The sequence below is a fragment of the Leptodactylus fuscus genome, chromosome 1 (genome assembly GCF_031893055.1).
Source record: "Leptodactylus fuscus isolate aLepFus1 chromosome 1, aLepFus1.hap2, whole genome shotgun sequence".
Lineage (NCBI taxonomy): Eukaryota > Metazoa > Chordata > Amphibia > Anura > Leptodactylidae > Leptodactylus > Leptodactylus fuscus.
This window is the reverse complement of record NC_134265.1, coordinates 258960866-258984557: the sequence shown is the minus strand read 5'-3', so window position 1 is coordinate 258984557 and position 23692 is coordinate 258960866. Positions and strand designations below refer to the sequence as shown.

General features: G+C 42.4%; 1 protein-coding gene across 2 annotated transcripts in view; it reads right to left on the bottom strand.

Moving 5' to 3' along the window:
* PRSS12 (serine protease 12) overlaps positions 1 to 23279 on the bottom strand; it is a 147582-nt gene extending 124303 nt beyond the window's left edge. For both annotated transcript variants that reach the window (XM_075286142.1, XM_075286148.1), the window contains exon 1: positions 22721 to 23279. In XM_075286142.1, the coding sequence (XP_075142243.1) occupies positions 22721 to 23141 (421 nt within the window). In that variant the 5' untranslated portion in view covers positions 23142 to 23279. The remainder of the gene's footprint in view (positions 1 to 22720) is intronic.
* Positions 23280 to 23692: the final 413 nt, after the last annotated feature.

The following is a 23692-nucleotide window of genomic DNA, read 5'->3' as shown; positions in this document are numbered from 1 at the left end:
CTGCTGTGTTTAGAGATGTATTTATTCCCCAGATATTGACACTCTGCTTGAGGGCAAATAGTTTTTTGTACCACAATTACCTTGAAGGGGAAAGCTATAAATTGTAAGGTCATGAAAAGTATTTGAGAAGGAATGTTAGTTGTGCATGGACTGAAATGGATAATGCTGAGTGCGTAAGACTCATATAACCGTAATAAAAGTTGTATGTTAATGATACAGAATATACTGTATGCAAAAGAATGTGTGCAAAATTAATTTTGTCCCAAATCACTGATATGGTTGTAATAGGTATTTATTAGGAACGTGCACATACCGGTAAATCATCCAAAAATGTCCTGGAAATTTGGTAACACTTCATTTAGATATATTTATACTGCATTACAAATGAGTAAAGTTCTAAGACTGACATCAACATCCATGATAAAGAAAGCTTATTGGGTAACACTCCTTTTATAGTACACTATGTAGATAGCATAATATCTTTAATAGCAATACACCAATGAGGAATACATTCAGGTTTCAGATTAATGTCTATATACTTTAAACCATTTTTATAAACAATATCATAATCCTTAATCTCAGGTATCCTAGTAAGCAAACCTTGAAAGGAAACAGAATGGTGGTTTATGAAACTTTGGAAGCTTCCATGACCTTCCATATTATATTCAACCTAGTGGACTTGATGGGAAACATAGATTAGAAATATCATGGTTTGTAGCTGGGTTAAGTGAGTGTTTTGGAATATTAAAGGGAACCTGTTATCAGGTTTGGCACCACTAAACCGCCATCTCCAGCAGCTTTGGGTGCATGTGCATTGCTAAAGAGGACCGTACACTCCTCTTCACTGTGTATGAACTGAACATTGGGTGCATACAAAGCCAACTGTATGGTCCTCAGTTTAATCCATAGCCAGTGGAGATGATTCCTGGACTCATCTACAGTCCATTATATATTTATTTTGTAAAGGCTCCAGAAATGGTTGGTTTTGATATTGGCACATTTCATACCCTGAACCACAGAGGCATAACAACATTCTACTGGCTTAGTGGCCCCAAAGCTCGTCACATCTATTCGGTCCAATGAGTGTGGAGTACAGCACTCAAGTCTATGCTCATCACTCTAGTTGATGGTCTCAGACTATTGTGTGAAAGGAACCCAATCTATGAAGCTCCTGCTGGACAGATTGGACTTTGGTATTGTCAGTGAGACATGATTATTTGTCTAGTTTCTAGTCCTACCAGATCTAAACTGATCCGTTGTTGCTTCTAAACGTTTCCCAAGAGCAGAATTTATATTTGACCAGGAAATCATGAAGAAGGATTAGGCCAGGTTCACATTTTAGGGTTTCTGTTGCGGTATAGGAACAGAAATACAAAAATTATAGTAGTGTCAGATTGATCATAATAACAATGTCTGTGGGTTTCCTTGTATTGAGGTCCATTGGGTTTCTGTCTTGGTGTCCAACACTTTACCAAAAAAATACTGCTGCATGGTGAGCTATTTTTCCAGCATTTTTTAATTCATTCATCTGTTCAAAAGATTTGATCCCTGAAGGGTTATATCTAAACTAATTCTGATTCTCCAAGTGGATGGTAACCTGCTTGGAGAACAAGAGCTACTTTACATATAACCTTCCAGGGAATATATCTTTTGAGTGTGTTTACGGAAATTAAAAAATATATGTAGCACAGCAGCAATGAAAGGTGGTATGTTATATAGCATGTTGTGCTTAGTGACAGGTCGTCTTTAAAGTAGATGTAAGTTATATCTATCATCACTCTTAGGTTAGGTCAATAGACTAGTGAAAATAGCGGTACACATTTATTAGTTCTTTCTCCCATAGGATAAGAATGAAATGTTACTTTTAGTAACAAAGAAAAACAAAACAACACTGGTGCAGCAAACTATCTTGAATTATGTCACCTGGGCCAGCTTAAGAACAGACATGTAAGGCAAGCAACATCACATAGCAAGTATATTACACTCACTGAATATATATATATATATATATATATATATATATATATATATATATATTTATTAGAGATGAGCGAACAGTGTTCTATCGAACACATGTTCGATCGGATATCAGGGTGTTCGCCATGTTCGAATCGAATCGAACACCACGTGGTAAAGTGCGCCAAAATTCGATTCCCCTCCCACCTTCCCTGGCGCCTTTTTTGCACCAATAACAGCGCAGGGGAGGTGGGACAGGAACTACGACACTGGGGGCATTGAAAAAAATTGGAAAAAGTCATTGGCTGCCGAAATCAGGTGACCTCCATTTTAGACGAATAGTGGATTTCAAATCCGGGTCATATGAGAATGTGAACTTTGTGACTATGAGACAGGGATAGCTGTACAGGCAGGGATAGCTAGGGATAACCTTTATTTAGGGGGGAATGTTATTAAAAATAACTTTTTGGGGCTCTATCGGGTGTGTAATTGTGATTTTTGTGAGATAAACTTTTTCCCATAGGGATGCATTGGCCAGCGCTGATTGGCCGAATTCCGTACTCTGGCCAATCAGTGCTGGCCAATGCATTCTATTAGCTTGATGAAGCAGAGTGTGCACAAGGGTTCAAGCGCACCCTCGGCTCTGATGTAGGAGAGCCGAGGGTGCACTTGAACCCTTGTGCACCCTCAGCTCTGCTACATCAGAGCCGAGGGTGCGCTTGAACCCTTGTGCACACTCTGCTTCATCAAGCTAATAGAATGCATTGGCCAGCGCTGATTGGCCAATGTATTCTATTAGCCTGATGAAGTAGAGCTGAATGTGTGTGCTAAGCACACACATTCAGCTCTACTTCATCGGGCTAATAGAATGCATTGGCCAGCGCTGATTGGCCAGAGTACGGAACTCGACCAATCAGCGCTGGCTCTGCTGGAGGAGGCGGAGTCTAAGATCGCTCCACACCAGTCTCCATTCAGGTCCGACCTTAGACTCCGCCTCCTCCGGCAGAGCCAGCGCTGATTGGCCGAAGGCTGGCCAATGCATTCCTATGCGAATGCAGAGACTTAGCAGTGCTGAGTCAGTTTTGCTCAACTACACATCTGATGCACACTCGGCACTGCTACATCAGATGTAGCAATCTGATGTAGCAGAGCCGAGGGTGCACTAGAACCCCTGTGCAAACTCAGTTCACGCTAATAGAATGCATTGGCCAGCGCTGATTGGCCAATGCATTCTATTAGCCCGATGAAGTAGAGCTGAATGTGTGTGCTAAGCACACACATTCAGCACTGCTTCATCACGCCAATACAATGCATTAGCCAGTGCTGATTGGCCAGAGTACGGAATTCGGCCAATCAGCGCTGGCTCTGCTGGAGGAGGCGGAGTCTAAGATCGCTCCACACCAGTCTCCATTCAGGTCCGACCTTAGACTCCGCCTCCTCCAGCAGAGCCAGCGCTGATTGGCCGAATTCCGTACTCTGGCCAATCAGCACTGGCTAATGCATTGTATTGGCTTGATGAAGCAGTGCTGAATGTGTGTGCTTAGCACACACATTCAGCTCTACTTCATCGGGCTAATAGAATGCATTGGCCAGCGCTGATTGGCCGAATTCCGTACTCTGGCCAATCAGCACTGGCTAATGCATTGTATTGGCTTGATGAAGCAGTGCTGAATGTGTGTGCTTAGCACACACATTCAGCTCTACTTCATCGGGCTAATAGAATGCATTGGCCAATCAGCGCTGGCCAATGCATTCTATTAGCGTGAACTGAGTTTGCACAGGGGTTCTAGTGCACCCTCGGCTCTGCTACATCAGATTGCTACATCTGATGTAGCAGTGCCGAGTGTGCATCAGATGTGTAGTTGAGCAAAACTGACTCAGCACTGCTAAGTCTGCATTCGCATAGGAATGCATTGGCCAGCCTTCGGCCAATCAGCGCTGGCTCTGCCGGAGGAGGCGGAGTCTAAGGTCGGACCTGAATGGAGACTGGTGTGGAGCGATCTTAGACTCCGCCTCCTCCAGCAGAGCCAGCGCTGATTGGCCGAATTCCGTACTCTGGCCAATCAGCACTGGCTAATGCATTGTATTGGCTTGATGAAGCAGTGCTGAATGTGTGTGCTTAGCACACACATTCAGCTCTACTTCATCGGGCTAATAGAATGCATTGGCCAGCGCTGATTGGCCGAATTCCGTACTCTGGCCAATCAGCACTGGCTAATGCATTGTATTGGCGTGATGAAGCAGTGCTGAATGAGTGTGCTTAGCACACACATTCAGCTTTACTTCATCGGGCTAATAGAATGCATTGGCCAATCAGCGCTGGCCAATGCATTCTATTAGCGTGAACTGAGTTTGCACAGGGGTTCTAGTGCACCCTCGGCTCTGCTACATCAGATTGCTACATCTGATGTAGCAGTGCCGAGTGTGCATCAGATGTATAGTTGAGCAAAACTGACTCAGCACTGCTAAGTCTGCATTCGCATAGGAATGCATTGGCCAGCCTTCGGCCAATCAGCGCTGGCTCTGCCGGAGGAGGCGGAGTCTAAGGTCGGACCTGAATGGAGACTGGTGTGGAGCGATCTTAGACTCCGCCTCCTCCAGCAGAGCCAGCGCTGATTGGCCGAATTCCGTACTCTGGCCAATCAGCACTGGCTAATGCATTGTATTGGCTTGATGAAGCAGTGTTGAATGTGTGTGCTTAGCACACACATTCAGCTCTACTTCATCGGGCTAATAGAATGCATTGGCCAGCGCTGATTGGCCGAATTCCGTACTCTGGCCAATCAGCACTGGCTAATGCATTGTATTGGCTTGATGAAGCAGTGCTGAATGTGTGTGCTTAGCACACACATTCAGCTCTACTTCATCGGGCTAATAGAATGCATTGGCCAATCAGCGCTGGCCAATGCATTCTATTAGCGTGAACTGAGTTTGCACAGGGGTTCTAGTGCACCCTCGGCTCTGCTACATCAGATTGCTACATCTGATGTAGCAGTGCCGAGTGTGCATCAGATGTGTAGTTGAGCAAAACTGACTCAGCACTGCTAAGTCTGCATTCGCATAGGAATGCATTGGCCAGCCTTCGGCCAATCAGCGCTGGCTCTGCCGGAGGAGGCGGAGTCTAAGGTCGGACCTGAATGGAGACTGGTGTGGAGCGATCTTAGACTCCGCCTCCTCCAGCAGAGCCAGCGCTGATTGGCCGAATTCCGTACTCTGGCCAATCAGCACTGGCTAATGCATTGTATTGGCTTGATGAAGCAGTGCTGAATGTGTGTGCTTAGCACACACATTCAGCTCTACTTCATCGGGCTAATAGAATGCATTGGCCAGCGCTGATTGGCCGAATTCCGTACTCTGGCCAATCAGCACTGGCTAATGCATTGTATTGGCTTGATGAAGCAGTGCTGAATGTGTGTGCTTAGCACACACATTCAGCTCTACTTCATCGGGCTAATAGAATGCATTGGCCAATCAGCGCTGGCCAATGCATTCTATTAGCGTGAACTGAGTTTGCACAGGGGTTCTAGTGCACCCTCGGCTCTGCTACATCAGATTGCTACATCTGATGTAGCAGTGCCGAGTGTGCATCAGATGTGTAGTTGAGCAAAACTGACTCAGCACTGCTAAGTCTGCATTCGCATAGGAATGCATTGGCCAGCCTTCGGCCAATCAGCGCTGGCTCTGCCGGAGGAGGCGGAGTCTAAGGTCGGACCTGAATGGAGACTGGTGTGGAGCGATCTTAGACTCCGCCTCCTCCAGCAGAGCCAGCGCTGATTGGCCGAATTCCGTACTCTGGCCAATCAGCACTGGCTAATGCATTGTATTGGCTTGATGAAGCAGTGCTGAATGTGTGTGCTTAGCACACACATTCAGCTCTACTTCATCGGGCTAATAGAATGCATTGGCCAGCGCTGATTGGCCGAATTCCGTACTCTGGCCAATCAGCACTGGCTAATGCATTGTATTGGCTTGATGAAGCAGTGCTGAATGTGTGTGCTTAGCACACACATTCAGCTCTACTTCATCGGGCTAATAGAATGCATTGGCCAATCAGCGCTGGCCAATGCATTCTATTAGCGTGAACTGAGTTTGCACAGGGGTTCTAGTGCACCCTCGGCTCTGCTACATCAGATTGCTACATCTGATGTAGCAGTGCCGAGTGTGCATCAGATGTGTAGTTGAGCAAAACTGACTCAGCACTGCTAAGTCTGCATTCGCATAGGAATGCATTGGCCAGCCTTCGGCCAATCAGCGCTGGCTCTGCCGGAGGAGGCGGAGTCTAAGGTCGGACCTGAATGGAGACTGGTGTGGAGCTATCTTAGACTCCGCCTCCTCCAGCAGAGCCAGCGCTGATTGGTCGAGTTCCGTACTCTGGCCAATCAGCACTGGCCAATGCATTTCTATGGGGAAAAGTTAGCTTGCGAAAATCGCAAACTGACAGGGATTTCCATGAAATAAAGTGACTTTTATGCCCCCAGACATGCTTCCCCTGCTGTCCCAGTGTCATTCCAGGGTGTTGGTATCATTTCCTGGGGTGTCATAGTGGACTTGGTGACCCTCCAGACACGAATTTGGGTTTCCCCCTTAACGAGTTTATGTTCCCCATAGACTATAATGGGGTTCGAAACCCATTCGAACACTCGAACAGTGAGCGGCTGTTCGAATCGAATTTCGAACCTCGAACATTTTAGTGTTCGCTCATCTCTAATATTTATTTATTTCTGGAGAGCACATATGTATTATATTATATGAAGTGCCACAATTAGCATATTACATGTCATATATTATACTATGTCATACTACATTACACGGTACTACGTTATATGTGACATTGGGTTGTGTTATAATGCATCATATTACGTATAGATTACATTTTATGCAAATAGTTCAGCTAACATTTTACTCTATCGTATGAAAAGTTTTATAATCAATAAAAAAAGATGATATATTATACAAGCCAGAAAGATAACTATTTCAGGTAATTTCTCTAAGCCTATGCCTACTTTATGAATTACCTTTACTACTATGCCAAATAGATGGCATTTTTGAATCTTAATGTTTCAACTTGGCAATAAATGAAAAGCATGCACAATCTGGACAACCTAGAAAGTGTAGAAGGTAGAAGAATGTATTCCAAAGATTAGATAACCTATAGACTACATAATCCTATTAAGTCAATAAAAGCAGAATATTTTTTGTTAATTTTGAAGTTTAACATAATTACTATGCTGTAATAAGAGTTTACTGCACTTCCAAGTCAGACTAAGTTGGACCAGGGTGTATAATGTCTAGCAGTAGAATTTATTCTAAAGATTAAACCTTAGAACTTTTTAAAAATGTATTTATTATACTTTACTTTTTTTTTTTTTTTTAAAAAAAGCATTTTTCCTATCACATGGGGACTTGAACTTGGGATCTGTTGGGCAATAGGAATAGACAGGCCCTAGGACGCCACAATCTCATTGCGGAGGATCCAAGGAGTGGCAGGGGGGTGATTTTTCATCCAATCCACCCAGATGTTATGAATGCTTTTGATCATGGCATCTGAGGGGTCAAAGGGCTAGTCTCAGGTCCCAGCTGTGTAATGCAATGAGACCTGGAAGTCATACTGCAGACATAGCTCCTGTACCCGCAGCAAGAAAGTGTCATTAATATCAAGGGTCAAGATAGTGTCACTATTAAGTGAGAAAGGATTAAACAAAAGAATATATTGTACTTCTGATCAGAATGCAGTCACAAGCAGAATACTGAGTTTTCACCTAACACATCTTTGGCTCCTTATTTCTGCCTGCATCTATAGCAAACCAACTGGTTTGGAGGGCTAATATGAACTTGCTTTGATGACAAAATCCTTTTAAAGGGGTATTCCCATGAATATAACCCCTTTCCCCCCACCCCCGGGGGGCACAGGTGGTGGGAAAGGGGGGGCCGGAAGCGCATCAGCGGGGCCATGGGGTCCCGGCCCACAATGGTGTGGGAGAGGCCCACGGCGGCCACAAGGAAAGGGGCATGGGGGGCCACGGGCCACGCTACAGGTGGTTCGCAGGGTGAGGGGGCAGCGGACGAAGTCACGGGTATAGCTAGTTAGATCATATATTCTATTTAGCAAGTTATAACTTCTGGTTCTATCATGTCCAACTACAGGTAGGCCCTATGCATACACCAAATCCATCTGCATAGACATTATACATACTGTAGTTACTTGGATTCCCTACAGCTCTTTATTACAAACCTGTAGGTACTCTGTGTAAATGATATATAATGCTTCTATTAGGCATTGAATTCTCCCCTAGAAACAATGCTTCCAGGTGAGAATATCTAAGTAATATTGCATATGTACATACAGTAATTCAGAGAGAGGCAAAGGAAGGGAAAAAATAACATTAGGCGGATGCCAATTACCCCATATCAGGGAGGAAAATTCCTTCCCAGCACATAATATGGCAATCAGAAAACACTCCTGGATCAACATTGCATCCCAAAAGACCAGTTTCCAGGAGTAGTGAAGGAGGCCGTGTTTTTTTTTTCAGTGATTCCATGTGAATCTATGAAAACTCCCCCCATGTACCTCAGTACACAATCAGAGGCACACAGACGTATATGCTTATGTATATGCTAGCATTTTGATGTATAAAACACAGATGTATAATAGAGCGGTGTGCATGGACTCTCAGATTTACCCCATTTACTATATGGTTTTCATTAAGAACTTGAAATACTCAATATGACTTGCCAAAACCTTTGCCCTGTACTTCTGTCCAGAAACACAATGTAATCCTTGCCTTTCTTCCCTATGTTCTATTCATTGAAAAATACATAAATCATAAACCCAAACTAGAAGCCAAAACATTTAAGACGTCTCTGCATCAATGTTTAGAAACTGATTATATGGAATCCATTTTTTTGCCTTTTCCTAAACACAAACTAATCAATTATTGTCATTTAGGGATTTTCTGAATTTCTAATAATCTAAAATCCCCCCTCGCTTGCCGTTGTAATAGTAAAAGTAGTGTTTGGCAGCTAAAAGTTACTCTGGAAACATTCTCTCATTTACTATGATAATGTTTTTAGAATTCCACTTCTGTCAAACAAACAGAAAACATGGTTGACTCTGTTTTCTGTTGTAATTCTCATGGTATGAAACAAGAATTGTCTTTATCGCAGGAATTAACATATTATATCAACTTTCCTTTGCATTTGGCTTGTTTGTAAGTAAGTAGAATCACAATTAATCCTAACTACGCATCTCATTTCCTTACCAGACGCAAAAACAAACTTAAAGACCTTGAATTTGAAACTTTTAAGATTTGTTTTTTGTTTTGTTTTTTTAAATAAAAATTCATCCTAGATTAATTTTGGAAAATTCCCCAAATGATAAGATTATCTGTAAACAATTTCCTTATTATAGGAGTGGCTCTGATAAAGCTCTTTGGAGAGATATTTCTGGTGTTTGGAGATGAAATATCATATTCAATATCCCTTGATGTTAGTGTATCCAAGTAACAAACCACATAGGTTCTCTGCTGGAAATACGTTTGTAAATAATTTCAAAGAGGTTCTCTGAAAATTGCTTTTGTGCGGAATGCAATAAGGATAATGGTTATTAAATTTACACTAATGTGAAGGTTATTGGGTCTATTTTTACTAATCCAGTCTCACGTAGAAACATCCATTGTGCTCACAGTGTGACTTCTCCAGCAAAGCTCTCAAGTGTAAAGACTTACTTTTGCCCAGAACTAGTCATTGACCTGTATGGGACATCTTTATCTTCTTTTCTCTTCCTAGCATGAGGTTTTACAAAGAAATCAATATCTAACAGCAGGCAGCACACCTTCTCACGAGGGGAAACTCAAGTGTCAAGCCGTCTGATACAAGCCAGTGCGTTTATATGTTAGACAATATTAACAAGGTTGAATATTAAATGAACAGAATTCACTTAAAGGATAATGATACAATGATGAGACAAAACAGAAAGACGACTCTGTTCTTCTTCACTTTTCTTGCCATATTCATATTTGGAGAGACCATAGTTTTCAGGCAGCTTGCCACCAGTCCTTGGAGAAAGCTAATATAAAGCATGATACAGATCATGTACAGGGTTGCCATTGTATATTTCCAGGCATTCTGGTGGGAAGGCTTTACTAAACATCTTTTTCACTTTACATTCTAATAGGGAAATGAATACATAAACTGATCCACTAGAATAATCACTATAATCCAGCAATATTGTCAAGAAGTGGTGATGTAAGTGGCCAAAAGACAGGAGAATACTTCAGACTCTGTATAAAAAAATGGTTGCATTGTCCTGAAAATAAGAGAACATGATTATATCGGTATGGAACACAGCCCCAAAAGCCCAACCCACCCAGTGACTCTTGGTTCCTAGTATTGAGCGCCATAGTTGTTAGATGTATAACCATTAATTTAATTGTCACTGTTGCACATCTTATATGTTATAGGGACATAGGGAAACAGCATCATACTTCATAAGTTTCTGTAAAGGTGATGAAGGCTTGATACCCATAGCAACTACTGGAATATTGGAAGAAATGTTATATACTGAGGTTCATTTAATTGGGCAGTTACAGGGGTTGGATAAAAATGCTTAGGTTTTCTACATGTGCTCCAAATGGGAACCTGACTGTGTAGTGATCTGCTCTGCTTGTGCCAGCCACTACAATAGCTGTTAGTAGGCTCCCTATTGTTTTTAGTTATCTTGTTTGTAACCTCTCATCTCTCCTATTATTTTCCCAGGATGCTCCATCTTGTGCTTGGGTTATTTTTCAACGCTTGGGCAACTATTGTCATGTGGAGCATATGAATTAATTAGCTGTGTCTAAGTCTCTTCTCTGGAGGTAAGTTCCTTAATGTGCCCTGGATTTTGTCCGACACCCCACCACCACCACTGAGCAGAGATCAGCTTTGCCTCCTTTATGATAACATGGTACTCCCTGGGTTTCCATGCACATCCCTCATACTGTTATTCTGATGTCTGTTAGGAAGCTGCGAGTTCCCTTTTTGATTGTTTGCCCTGTTTTTATTTGGAAAATTAATAAAGTGAATTTGAAAAAAAATGCTTCGGTTCCAATGTTTAGTGTGTTCATACTGGTGTCTTGAACTATAGGAGATTCCCATTCAGCATGTCAATGGCTGAAAAAGTGACCAACATCAGACATTTCTAGCTTTCCTGCATGTCAAGACAGGAATTAGGCTGAGACCCCACTTTGCAGAAACACAGCTTTTTTTGTTGCAGATTATGCTGTGGTTTTTTGAGCCAAAGCCAGGATTGGATTGAGCAGAAGGTAGAAGTATAAGAACTTCCTATATATTTCCTATTCCTTTTGTAGCCATTCATGACTTTGGCTCAAAAAAAAAAAAAATGCCGCTAAATCTGCAACAAAAAAAGCTGTGTTTCCACAATGTGGGGCCTCAACCTAAAAAGCAAAGACCATCAACAATTCAGTAAACAATACAGGGTGGGTCCTAAGTATGGATACACCCATATAAAATGGAAGAAGTTGCTGATATTACCTTACCATTTGTGGCATATTAGCACATGGGAGGGGGGAAACATTTGAGGCCGAGTGACGCCCATGGCGGCCATCTGCAAAGCCACCATTTTGGATTCAACTTTACTTTTTTCAATTGGAAGTGGGTGATGTGACACATGATACATATGGAGAATTGCACAAGAAAAACAATGGTGTGCTCATTTTTAATTGTAGCTTCCCCCTCCCATGTAGGAATATGCCACAAACAGTAAAATGATATCAGCAACCACTTCCATTTTATCTGGATGTATCCATACGTATGGCCCACCCTGTAGAACAGGAGCAGTGGATCAAAAATTGTCTGCCATATATTCAGGCAGTCATACTATTGTTCTCTTGCCTTCTGCACTTCACAAATACAAATATAGCACCATACAACATTATACCTTTCCAATATATTTACTATTCACATTATTTACATCTCTACAACATGCGGCATTCTATAGCACATGCAAATGCAGAAAGAACCTCATCCAAACACAAAGGGAACAGCCATTACGTCAATGCTGGCAGCTCTAGTAACTAACAAATCACTGTGCCGCGTATGATGACCTGAGTTCACCACTGATCTAAAAAGCACAGCAAATGCACTGCCACATAATATTTCATAGTTATAGGACACTGATACTTTGTATTTTATCAGTGTTAAAACCAGGCAATGACTGAGAAATAAAATCTTACAATAGATAGTTCCTGGTACTCTGGGATCTTTATGGGAGAAGAAGAAGCCTGTGGATGTGGCAGAGCCTTCCATACAAGTCAAGGGTTCAAGGTTTACAGACCCTCCGAGAAAACAATGTTTTATATATAACATAAAGCATTTCAGAAATAATGGCCATAATTTCAGTTCTGCCGGTGACTGCTGGTCTTTTATTTCATGACGGCTCAGTTATGACTCATAGATCTCATACTAGTCCTATGAGAATTTATATGTTCAGTGAATGACAATAGCAACACTGGACTGAGAGAGAATTCAGAAAATGATGAACGAAACAAAGCAAATGACACATTTAACAACGTGTGGTTCTAAATGCACAAGTATTATAATCGGATACACAAGCTCTTCATTACATTCTATATACACATCAGTAAAGCATCTGATATAACCTTTGCCCCTGACACTGCAAATGCTTGAAATCCCATAGAAATAGATCATTGTCAATAGCTTGTGGCAGTCATTGCTGTCAGGATTTGCATACTGTCTTTTTCATCACTGTCACAATCTTAACTGACAGCAAAGAGGTTCCAATAAGTCTGCTGCTCGTGTTATTCAGGAGACAGCACCTCGGGGAAACTTCCTCTGGGAGATAGCAGTTTATTATAACACACACTGGTTTATCATCTGTTTTATTCAAGCCGCCCAGTATATATAGAACTGTACACATCCCCCTGGTATCATGGAGAGAACAGCACATGCTGCTGTCTTTATTCAACAGAAACTGCGCAGACAACTTTCACCAAGATGCTCATCTCTCACCGGAGTTTACTACAATGTGGACTTTATTTATAGTATATTCACTGAAGTCTACATCACTTCTGGGATAAGGTACCTTGAGATAGATCACTTGTTTGACTCGGCAGTAATAAGCTCCCTATTGCGCACAGTGTGCTGGTAACTCGCAGAGTTCGAGAGAGACAGAAGACAAGACAGATTAGCAATGTGAGAGACAGGTTGTCACTGGCTGAGACAAGATAGTTTAGACTGAGTTACAGTCTACTTTCCACCCTGGCCCTTTTTCATCTGGTTTTGCACAGTATACTGTTCTCTGGTGGGTTATGCCTTTGTTTTTCAGTTGCAGCAATCCACATTCATTTCATTAGAATAGTTGTGCTGAAATAGCATGCAGATAACACTTACTAGTAAGTCCTGGGCAATATGCTGCTCTATACAGCCAAGCTCACAGCCAGGAAAACAAAAAATTCTATGTAAAATTATTAATAATATAATTATAGACCCTAATGTATGTTGTGTTACTGCACAGAGTCTGTATGGAGGAACATGAAGTCCCTGCAAATGAGTCCCAATATGGTACCATCCAGCAATGCAAGATCCCACTTTATGCTGCAGAGAAGAGGGGTCTTCACCTGCCAACCCACTGAAAGGCAACTGCCCTATTTAACCTGTTTTTGACCAACACATAGACTTGGCCACTAACGGCCACAATTGACTTTTCTACGCCAGCTGCATTGAAATAAGGGTGCACTTAAGCTGCAGGGTAAATCACACAAGATTTATAGCAGAAAAAGGCAATGGCAGAATTGATGTTTTTTCTTCTTCCTTCCAAGCAAGAGTTAATAAAAGTTAATCAAATTTATGTATTTATTTATTTTTATACTCCATAATAATGCCAATAAATACTATAACTTATCCCATAAAAACAAGCCTTCGTTTAGTTACATTGACAGGAGAATAAAAAAAGTTAGGCTAAGTTCACACGGGGACACGGTCGGGCAGATTTTGGCACCGAGAATGATGCAGGGAGCCGCGTTACTCTCGGGTCAAAACCCGCCTGTCACGACTGTCGTGGTCGCGTCTTCCCCCTCCGGAGTCGGCTCAAATGAATGGGCCCACCCCGGAGGTTGTTGCCGCCAGGCGGACGCTGCGGCTCAGCGAGCCGTGGAATCTGCCTGAAGAAAGGGCAGCTCACTTCTTTTTTCCGCTACCGGTCTCCATAGACCACCATTGTGAGGGGGTGGATTATGACATGGATTACGCGCCATAATCTGCCCCCTCGGGTACCCATGTGTCGGCGGCTGGCGCTTAACCCCTTAGTGTTCAGCCGCTTCCATTCATTCCTATGGGAGCGAGCAGGGGCGTAACTACCGTGGTAGCAGCAGTAGCAGCTGCCACAGGGCCCGGGCCATTAGGGGGCCCGGTGACAGCCGCTACCGCTGCAGGTTTTTGTTTTTTTTTAAATAGTCCGTTACGGGCCCCATTCACTTGCCGATCCTAGCTGGGCCGGGATCGGCAAGTGACACCGCGGGCCCCACAAACACTATCATTATACTCGGGGGTCTGCAAAGAGTATAATGATCAGCGGACCGGGAGAGGTAAGGGAACATAAAAAACAGTGTTACTTACCTCTCCACGATCCTGCCTCCGGCCTCCCTCATTCGTGTCTGACGTCTCTGATGTCACATGACCCGGGTCTGCTTCCCGGGTCATGTGACGTCCAACGTCATTAATGCAGGACAAGAGCGGCAGCCGGTAGCCAACAGCCTAGGAGCCGGGCACGGGTAAGCAACTGTTTTTTAAAAAAATGTTTTTATTCCCCCGGGTCTCCGATTATTATACTCTGGGGTCTGAAAAGACCCCAGAGTATAATAATTGTTTATGGATGTCCACAGTGGGACATAATACTGTGTGCAGGGGCCACTATTGGGGTTAATACTGTGTGCAGGGGCCACTATTGGGGTTAATTCTGTGTGCAGGGGCCACTATTGGGGTTAATACTGTGTGCAGGGGCCACTATTGGGGTTAATACTGTGTGCAGGGGCCACTATTGGGGTTAATACTGTGTGCAGGGGACACTATTGGGTTAATACTGTGTGCAGGGGACACTATTGGGGTTAATACTGTGTGCAAGGGACACTATTAGGGTTAATACTGTGTGCAGGGGACACTATTGGGGTTAATACTGTGTGCTGGGGACACTATTGGGGTTAATACTGTGTGCAGAGGCCACTATGGGACATAATACTGTGTGCAGGGGACACTATTGGGGTTAATACTGTGTGCAGGGGACACTATTGGGGTTAATACTGTGTGCAGGGGCCACTATGGGACATAATACTATGTGCAGGGGCCACTATTGGGGTTAATACTGTGTGCAGGGGACACTATTGGGGTTAATACTGTGTGCAGGGCTTACTAAGGGACATAATAGAGTTCTGAGGAGGGGGTCGGTTGAGGTCTTCGGCGTCGGTTTGGGGGGGGGCCCCATGTCAAAAGTTCGCCACGGGGCCCCGCCATTCCTAGTTACGCCACTGGGAGCGAGGTATTCGAAACTAGAGTTTCGAATACTATTCGCTCATCTCTAGAGTTGAGTGCTATGGTTCACAGCAACAGAAGGAGTGGTCCTCTAAATTAGGCCCATCCATTGCCAATAGAAAAAATGACAGCTGACCCTAAATCTATAAATAAATTACTGCCAGGGGCGTAACTACCGTGGTAGCAGCAGTAGCAGCTGCCACAGGGCCCGGGCCATTAGGGGGCCCGGTGACAGCCGCTACCGCTGCGTTTTTTGTTTTTTTTTAAAAGTCCGTTACGGGCCCCATTCACTTGCCGATCCTGGCTGGGCCGGGATCGGCAAGTGACACCGCGGGGCCCACAGAGGCTATCATTATACTCGGGGGTCTTTGCAGACCCCCGAGTATAATGATCGGCGCACCGGGAGGGGTAAGGTAACATAAAAAACAGTGTTACTTACCTCTCCGCGATCCTGCCAGGCCTCCGTCATTTGTGTCTGACGTCTCTGACGTCACATGACCCAGGCCAGCTTCCCGGGTCATGTGACGTCTGACGTCATTAAAGCTGGACAAGAGCGGACAGGACAGCCGACAGGAACAGGTAAGCAACTGTCTCTGTTCTTTTAATGGTTTTAATCCCCCGGGTCTCCGATTATTATACTCTGGGGTCTTTTCAGACCCCAGAGTATAATAAATGTTTATAGGTGTCCACAGTGGGACATATGGGGACAGTATGGGGGATAATACTGTGTGTGCAGGGGCACTATAGGGGTTAATACTGTGTGTACATTGGACACTATAGGGGTTAATAATACTGTGTGCATTGGACACTATAGGGGTTAATACTGTGTGTGCATTGGACACTATAGGGGTTAATAATACTGTGTGTGCAGGGGACACTATAGGGGTTAATACTGTGTGTGCAGGGGACACTATGGGGGATAATACTGTGTGCATTGGACACTATAGGGGTTAATACTGTGCGTGCATTGGACACTATAGGGGTTAATACTGTGTGTGCATTGGACACTATAGGGGTTAATACTGTGTGTGCATTGGACACTATAGGGGTTAATACTGTGTGTGCAGGGGACACTATAGGGGTTAATACTGTGTGTGCAGGGGACACTATAGGGGTTAATACTGTGTGCATTGGACACTATAGGGGTTAATACTGTGTGTGCAGGGGACACTATTGGGGATAATACTGTGTGCAGGGCTTACTAAGGGACATAATAGAGTGCGGAGGAGGGGGTCAGTCGAGGTCTTCGGCATCGGTTTGGGGAGGGGGGGCCCCATGTCAAAAGTTCGCCACGGGGCCCCGCCATTCCTAGTTACGCCACTGATTACTGCCCTTACAATGGCAGTAACCAAGATATCAAACCCTTAAGGCCTGGTTCACATCTGTGTCGGTAATCTATTTGGGAAGTCCACATAGACTATAATGGGGTCCGTGTGCTTTCCGTGTGGTCTCCGCACAAGTCATGCGGACAGAAAAAGTAGATCATGAAGTACTTTTCTGTCTGCATGTTCCGTGCAGACACCGTGCGGAAAGCAAACAGACCCCATTATAGACTATGGGGTCTGTGTGCTTTCATAAATTCACCGCTTGCCAATGCGTTTGTTAAGTCTGTTCGAGGACATCCCCATGTGGACTCTCCAAACGGATTACCAAACACACATTACCAAACCAGGTCTAAGCATCACTATATGCATATTTCATCCCCAGAGCATAGGGACTCATCAAGGCATCCAGTAATGCTAAATGTCCAAGCTACAAACAGGGCACTTCATTGAGAAAATGAGGAAAGAGAACGCTTATAACCTAAGGCCCATGGTTCTCTGGTGCGGTATTACAGTTCTGTTAAACTAGAAGTTTGTGGAAAGTCATAATTAGGTTGCAAGGATGAGTCATTATCAAACTAGCCGTCACGGTCAGGTTATTGGCTGATCAGAAACTGAATACAAATCCTATATGGAATTCTCTAAGGAGGTCTACAGCCAAATTCTAAAAAAATTATATTTTTATTATTATTATTATTATAGTGGTAATATATTCTGCAACTCTTTACAATATATCGATTTGCACAGACCCCTGCCCAAAGAGGAGCTCACAATCTAATTTTCCTAGCTCAGACACATACGCTGGACTGAAAATGATTTCTACGTTAGCAGATGCAGCAAAGCTTTTTCGACACAAAATCAATTCTGTTTTATGCTACTCACTAACAAACTACTGCACATACTATTTTTGGTATAAGGCTATAGAATTGTGGTTCAATATTAAATATTGCTATTGGCTATTGTTTCACTTTTTACTGAACGGATATGAGTTGAGACAAGTTTTCTATTTCTACAAATTTTATACTTCATTACCAGTTAGTCCAATAGTAAAAGTATGTAATATACATCATACCTAATAAATAACTTTTTAAATCAATTAGTATTTAAAGACTAAGGCCCCGTTCCCACAGAGTAATGCGCCGCTCATTCTGACACGTAAACACGTGTCAGAGTGAGGCGCTTTAAAACAGATCCCATTGACTTCAATGAGTGCCGGCTTATGTGCGATACACATTGAAATCAGTGGGTTAAAAAGCCTCCCATTGATTTCAATGTCTAGCGACGGAACCCATTGAAGTCAATGGGATTCTGTTTTACAGCGGTCACTCTGACACGTGTTTACTAGAGATGAGCGAACACTATTCTAAACAGCCGTTTCGACTAGCACGCTCCCATTTGCATAGGAGCGTGCTATTCGAAACGGCTGTTTCGAATAGTGTTCACTCATCTCTAGTGTTTACATGTCAGAATGAGCGGAGCATTACTCCATGGGAATGGGGCCTTAGGCTTCTGAGCCAGACAATTGGCAAGCATAAATATCTCTATATGGCATCTAATGTAATGTGCCACCATTTTTGTCATATCCTATAAAAATCCCCAATATACAGTATCTCTGTATGAAATCAGAGACATACAGAAGTATAGTATGGGCTCATACACAGATATGGGAGCTGTACTGAAGCTCCATACAACTCATAAGTGTGCATAAGGTTGTGTGACAATAATAGGGTTGAAGGAACAGATATGATCATCAAGTGCAACCGTTTCCAGTTCTAACTGATTCAGTAAAAGGAAAACAACAAAGCAAATGGGTTTCCAATACTGAGATATTGATGTTGGAAATCAGATATCAGATCAGTGCGAGTTTAAATCAGGTCAACCCGACAGATCTGCTGCAAGAAGAGACTGCGGCATTTGGAGTACTGTATCCTAGCCACTACATAACAAGCACAGTGCTATTTCTTTTTATAGTGGCTGTGCTTGGTATTGCAGTTCACCCCAATTCATTTCAATGGGACTGAGCTGCAAAAAGACCATGTGATGAATGGACATGATGCCACTCATCTGTGAAGCGGAAGTGACAATTATAAAAGTGGTGGTAATAGGTGTAAGACCCCTGCCCATCCGATATTGATTTGTTATACTAAGGCTTAGTATCTGAGTACCAGGATCCACCACCAGGGTCTGGGAAACTTTCATCTATAGTGGAGCATTTTTTTATTTTTCATGTGGGTCTCCTGATGAACCCTGCGGCCGATATCCTTGGGGGTAATGCATTGAGACCTGGTTATATGCCGGTTTATCTTGTTATACAGACCCAAGACCTGGCTATTTGCTGGTCTAACTTGTTACATTGAGATGTCGATCTGTTAAGTCTCAGCTGTTTGTTGGGCTTGTTATTTACCAGTCTGACTGCTGTCTGCATAACACAGGATTCTGTCTGCTATATATTCCCATGTATTCTACCTACGTGTGAGATACCCCTACATATATTGGAGGGGCTTCAAACACATATTGTACTGTATATGGGACAGATTAAAGTTGTACTGTTTCAGATTTGCCTCTGTGCATATCCAACTTTCAACTGTGTTGGATATTTACTATGGAGTTGTTTATAACCTTTTAATGTTTGGGATCATGTATTGCATGTACTAAATACAGTATTTGAACTTTCTCAGAGTTTTAGGGGCCACATGTAGATGCTACTTGTCTCACTAATAGTGTCTATTTCACCCCATATATAGAATGTATATTTATCTTATATCACACATACCATATATTACTGTTTGAGGGTGTGATTCATAATAGCACTATACTCTGTGTATATATATATATATATATATATATATATATATATATATATATCTGAGCCTAGATTTCCTCCCTTTCCCTTCCCTTTCCTTTCCTCCCATTTTGTTTCTGTGTGTCTATCTTCCCTCTCCTTTTTTGTTTTTATCCTTTCAAATGTGTATTTAATTGTTTCTTGTATGGGTAATGGCAGTCTATTGTTCTCGTTAGATTCATCATATGCTTTGTTAAGTTAAAACTTTTCAATAAAAATTACAGTTGAAAAAAAAATTAATGGAAAACTTTCAATGCAGCAAGTAGGATCTACCTTTAGGCTAAGGCATGTGGGCATTGCGAAAACGTAGTTTGGTTTTTTTGCAGATTTTGTTTTTGAGCCAAAGCCAGGAGTGGATTGAGAAGAAGTTAGAAATATAGGAACTTGCTATATATTTCCCATTCCTTTTGTAGACATTCTTGGCTTTAGCTAAAAAAACCGCAACAAAATCTGCAACAAAAAAAGCTGCATTTCCGCAATGTGGGGCCTTAGCCTTAAGTAGTATGAGAAAGTTGGTGACAAACAGTGTAGAAACATTCAAGGAAGTTGTTACCAGGGCTCCAAAGATATAGCTCAGAAATATCAATCTTAACAATGGCTTTGGCTCATATTCATAGGATTTGAGAAAATGTTTTCCTTAGGGCTCGTTCACACGGGACAAGAGGGGGCGGATTTTGGCGCTGAATCCACCTCAGAATATGCCCCCTCACAATAGAGGTCTATGTAGACCGCTAGCTTACTTTTTCCGTGAGCGGCATGTTCCAACTCATGGAAAAAAGAAGCAAGCTGCCCCTTCTTCAGGCGGATTCCGCAGCTGAATCAGCCGCGGCGTCCGCCTTGCAGCAGCACACTTCGGAATGGGCCAATTTATTTGGAAGCTGTGACAGTTGCGGCAGGCATATTTTGGTCCTATTCTGATGCGGATTCCCGCGTCAAAATCAGGACCAAAATACGCCCCCCTTGCCCCCTGTAAACTAGGCCTTAACAGTACGAATATGGTCATTGTTCTCATTTGTTCTGACACCTAGTTTTCCTAAACACCTGAGCTGCACATCTGTCAGCATACACAGTAGTACCATGGTATAGGATGTCATAGAACAGGGGTCAGCAACCCTCGGCACTCCAGCTGCTGTGAAACTACAACTCCCAGCATGCTCCATTCACTTCCATGGGAGTAACAAGTACAGTAGAGCAAGTATGCATGCTGGGAGTTGTATTTTTCCAACAGATGGAGTACCGAAGGTTGCTGACCCCTGTCACAGAATGTATATTTGTATCACTAGTCAGACTTACCATTAACTGCAATGATGATAAAAACATCACTGCAAAGTGCAGAAGGAAGCTGTCAGTCACAGTTCCCTACCTCCATGATCACGGTATACACGGTGCTCGGTGAGCACTGTGTATACAGTTAAAGAAGCCTCCATGAGAGATGCTCCTCCCAGACTTGATCACTAGAGAGTGGGTAGCTTAATAAGCCTTAGAAGACTGCACTGAGCTCCCCCTGTAATTGTGATTAATGCACCATTACCGGATATACTAGAAATCAGCAATAAAAAAAAAAAAATGTATTGTTAAAATGCCCCAAAGGTCTTTTGTGGCCACATTGGGGGTTCAAGCTGTAAAAATAAAACAATAAACATATTAAAAAAAAAGAAAGAAAGAAAGAAAGAAATCAGAATTTTAAAAAGCGCTCCACTTATAGTCCTAGCGACCTAAATAGATAGACAGACAGACAGACAGACAGACAGACAGACAGACAGACAGACAGATAGATAGATAGATAGATAGATAGATAGATAGATAGATAGATAGATAGATAGATAGATAGATATGTATAAAAATAACTAACAGAAAGTTTAAGAAGTGGAACTTTGAATATTGAAAAAAAAGAAAATTGGGCACCAAAAACGATGGAAATATTTTTCAAATATCTGAACAAAAAAAAAATGTTATGAAAAAAAACCTGAAAATGTGTCTAGTTGTGAATCTGGTATAATGGCCTGGTCTTGAATTGGCTATGGAGCCAGAGAAAGCTGGATAACTACACCTGTAGAAGCTGTAACAATAAGAAGAATACTGGCTATAACTCAGAACAGACTATTTTAGCAACTTGACAGCGGAAAACACAAAATGGGCAATTTTTATTTGTTTTTAAGTTATAGGGGAAATATTGGTTTGACAATGCTGTATAAATGTTATTCAAACACTGTTCACATGTCTAAATGTATATTGTAATATCTATATTTCAGTGTCTGTCTATAATTTATCTATTATTCATGGCTATAGTTGACTATTCCTTGGCTGTATAACTCTGACTCCCAAAGTTTCCTACAGTACCTTTCTTCTAAAGTGTTCATGTTGTGGGCCATAGTAACATATAAAAGAAAGCACCATCAGCCTCACACAAGAAGCAATGCCAAGGACAGGCGGATAAAGTGAGGCAATGTTTGTCCTCATACATAATATATAGGTCAGCCTTTCAGTTAGATAATATTGTCTTATGCAAGCTAAAATTTTATAGTCCACTGAGAGAGAGAGAAATAATACAATGCCAGTTATTGTCAGTTTTATGCCATCACCATTTCTCTGCCCAGGCTATAATGTTTTTCCATTTATCATCTTCTATAAAATATTTTCTGTTCACAATTCATTAACTCTTCAGTTCCAGGTTTCATATATATATATATATATATATATATATATATATATATATATATATATACTCTGCTAATTCTCACTCAGGTTTTAATGTATAATATAAACCATTTTTTTACTTTTACATTTTATTCATACTTGGTTGTTGCTAAAATCCTTTTCACTATAAAGCTTCATATATATATATATATCAAGCTGACAAAGTTCAGGTCTACATATTACTTGACTTAAAGTTTTCCCGTGCACGATATAACTTTCATGCAATTGCTAGTAGTAATGTTACAGGCAGGTCAAATTTCCTTTTAAAATAAATCAGATGTTCCAAACATTTCACACATTCCATGGCAGATGGAAAGGCACGCATTGCCAGGACAGCATAAAGAATGGGAAAGTTACTCACCTTGTTTGCAGTCACAGTATGCCCAGTCAACTCTGCCATGGTTGTTCCTGAAGAAGCACCATGGCTTACTCCTCCCATCTGGATTCCTGCAGAAGTTGTGGTCGCCTAGTCCTTTCCCAGGTGTCCTCTCCAAGAAAGTAGGAATTTCAACCCAGTTTAAACAATCTGCACCAAACTCAGTCACGTTGATATAGTCACCTATAGAGCCCTCTTTGCCCTTGTACTTTGGACAACCTGTGTGATGGTGATGAACAGGTAGTTGATGGGGTGGTTGAGGATGCTGAGCGGGTTGAAGAGCCTTGCGAAGTGACTGATGGTGTTGGAAAAGCTGATAAATGGGTAAAGTGGAAGACTTGTCAAAGCAGCCCCCTATAGGGATGCTCACTAAAATTAGAGCAACAGCAAAGCTGGTTATTGTCATGCTGCCAGCACTGTCTGTTTTGTTCCATCTCCACCACTAACCTAGTCCTGAAACTGATGGGGGAGGTGGAGCTGCCACTTCCCCCTAATCCCATCCAGCCCATTTCATATTCATGCAGGAAGAAACGCAGGTCTTCACAGTACAACTCTGCAGAGTAAAACAGGGCTGACAAAAGAGAGACCAATCCTCAGCTAAGAAAAGGGAGAAGCAGGAGAAGGGGAGGAGGGAAAGGAATATGTGGGCTAGGTTACTTATTGTAAAAGAAACAAGTTCTATGGGATGGACAAAAACAATGTAAGATTCCTACCAAGGCACAAAAGGCACGGTGCTTGCATGTGTTTACACTCAAAGCGTATCAGTTACTGTACACGTGCTTTGCCAAGTTGTATATTGGCATTTAATTACAGAAAACTACAAAGTGAGCTGCCAGTCCTCAGCTCGTGACGATAACTTGGGTCAACAGTTCTTGATGTGAATTAGAGACAGATGGTTCAAGTATGTTTCCTTCTTCCAGCAATAATAGTTTACAATCTATAAGCAAGTGCACGGTA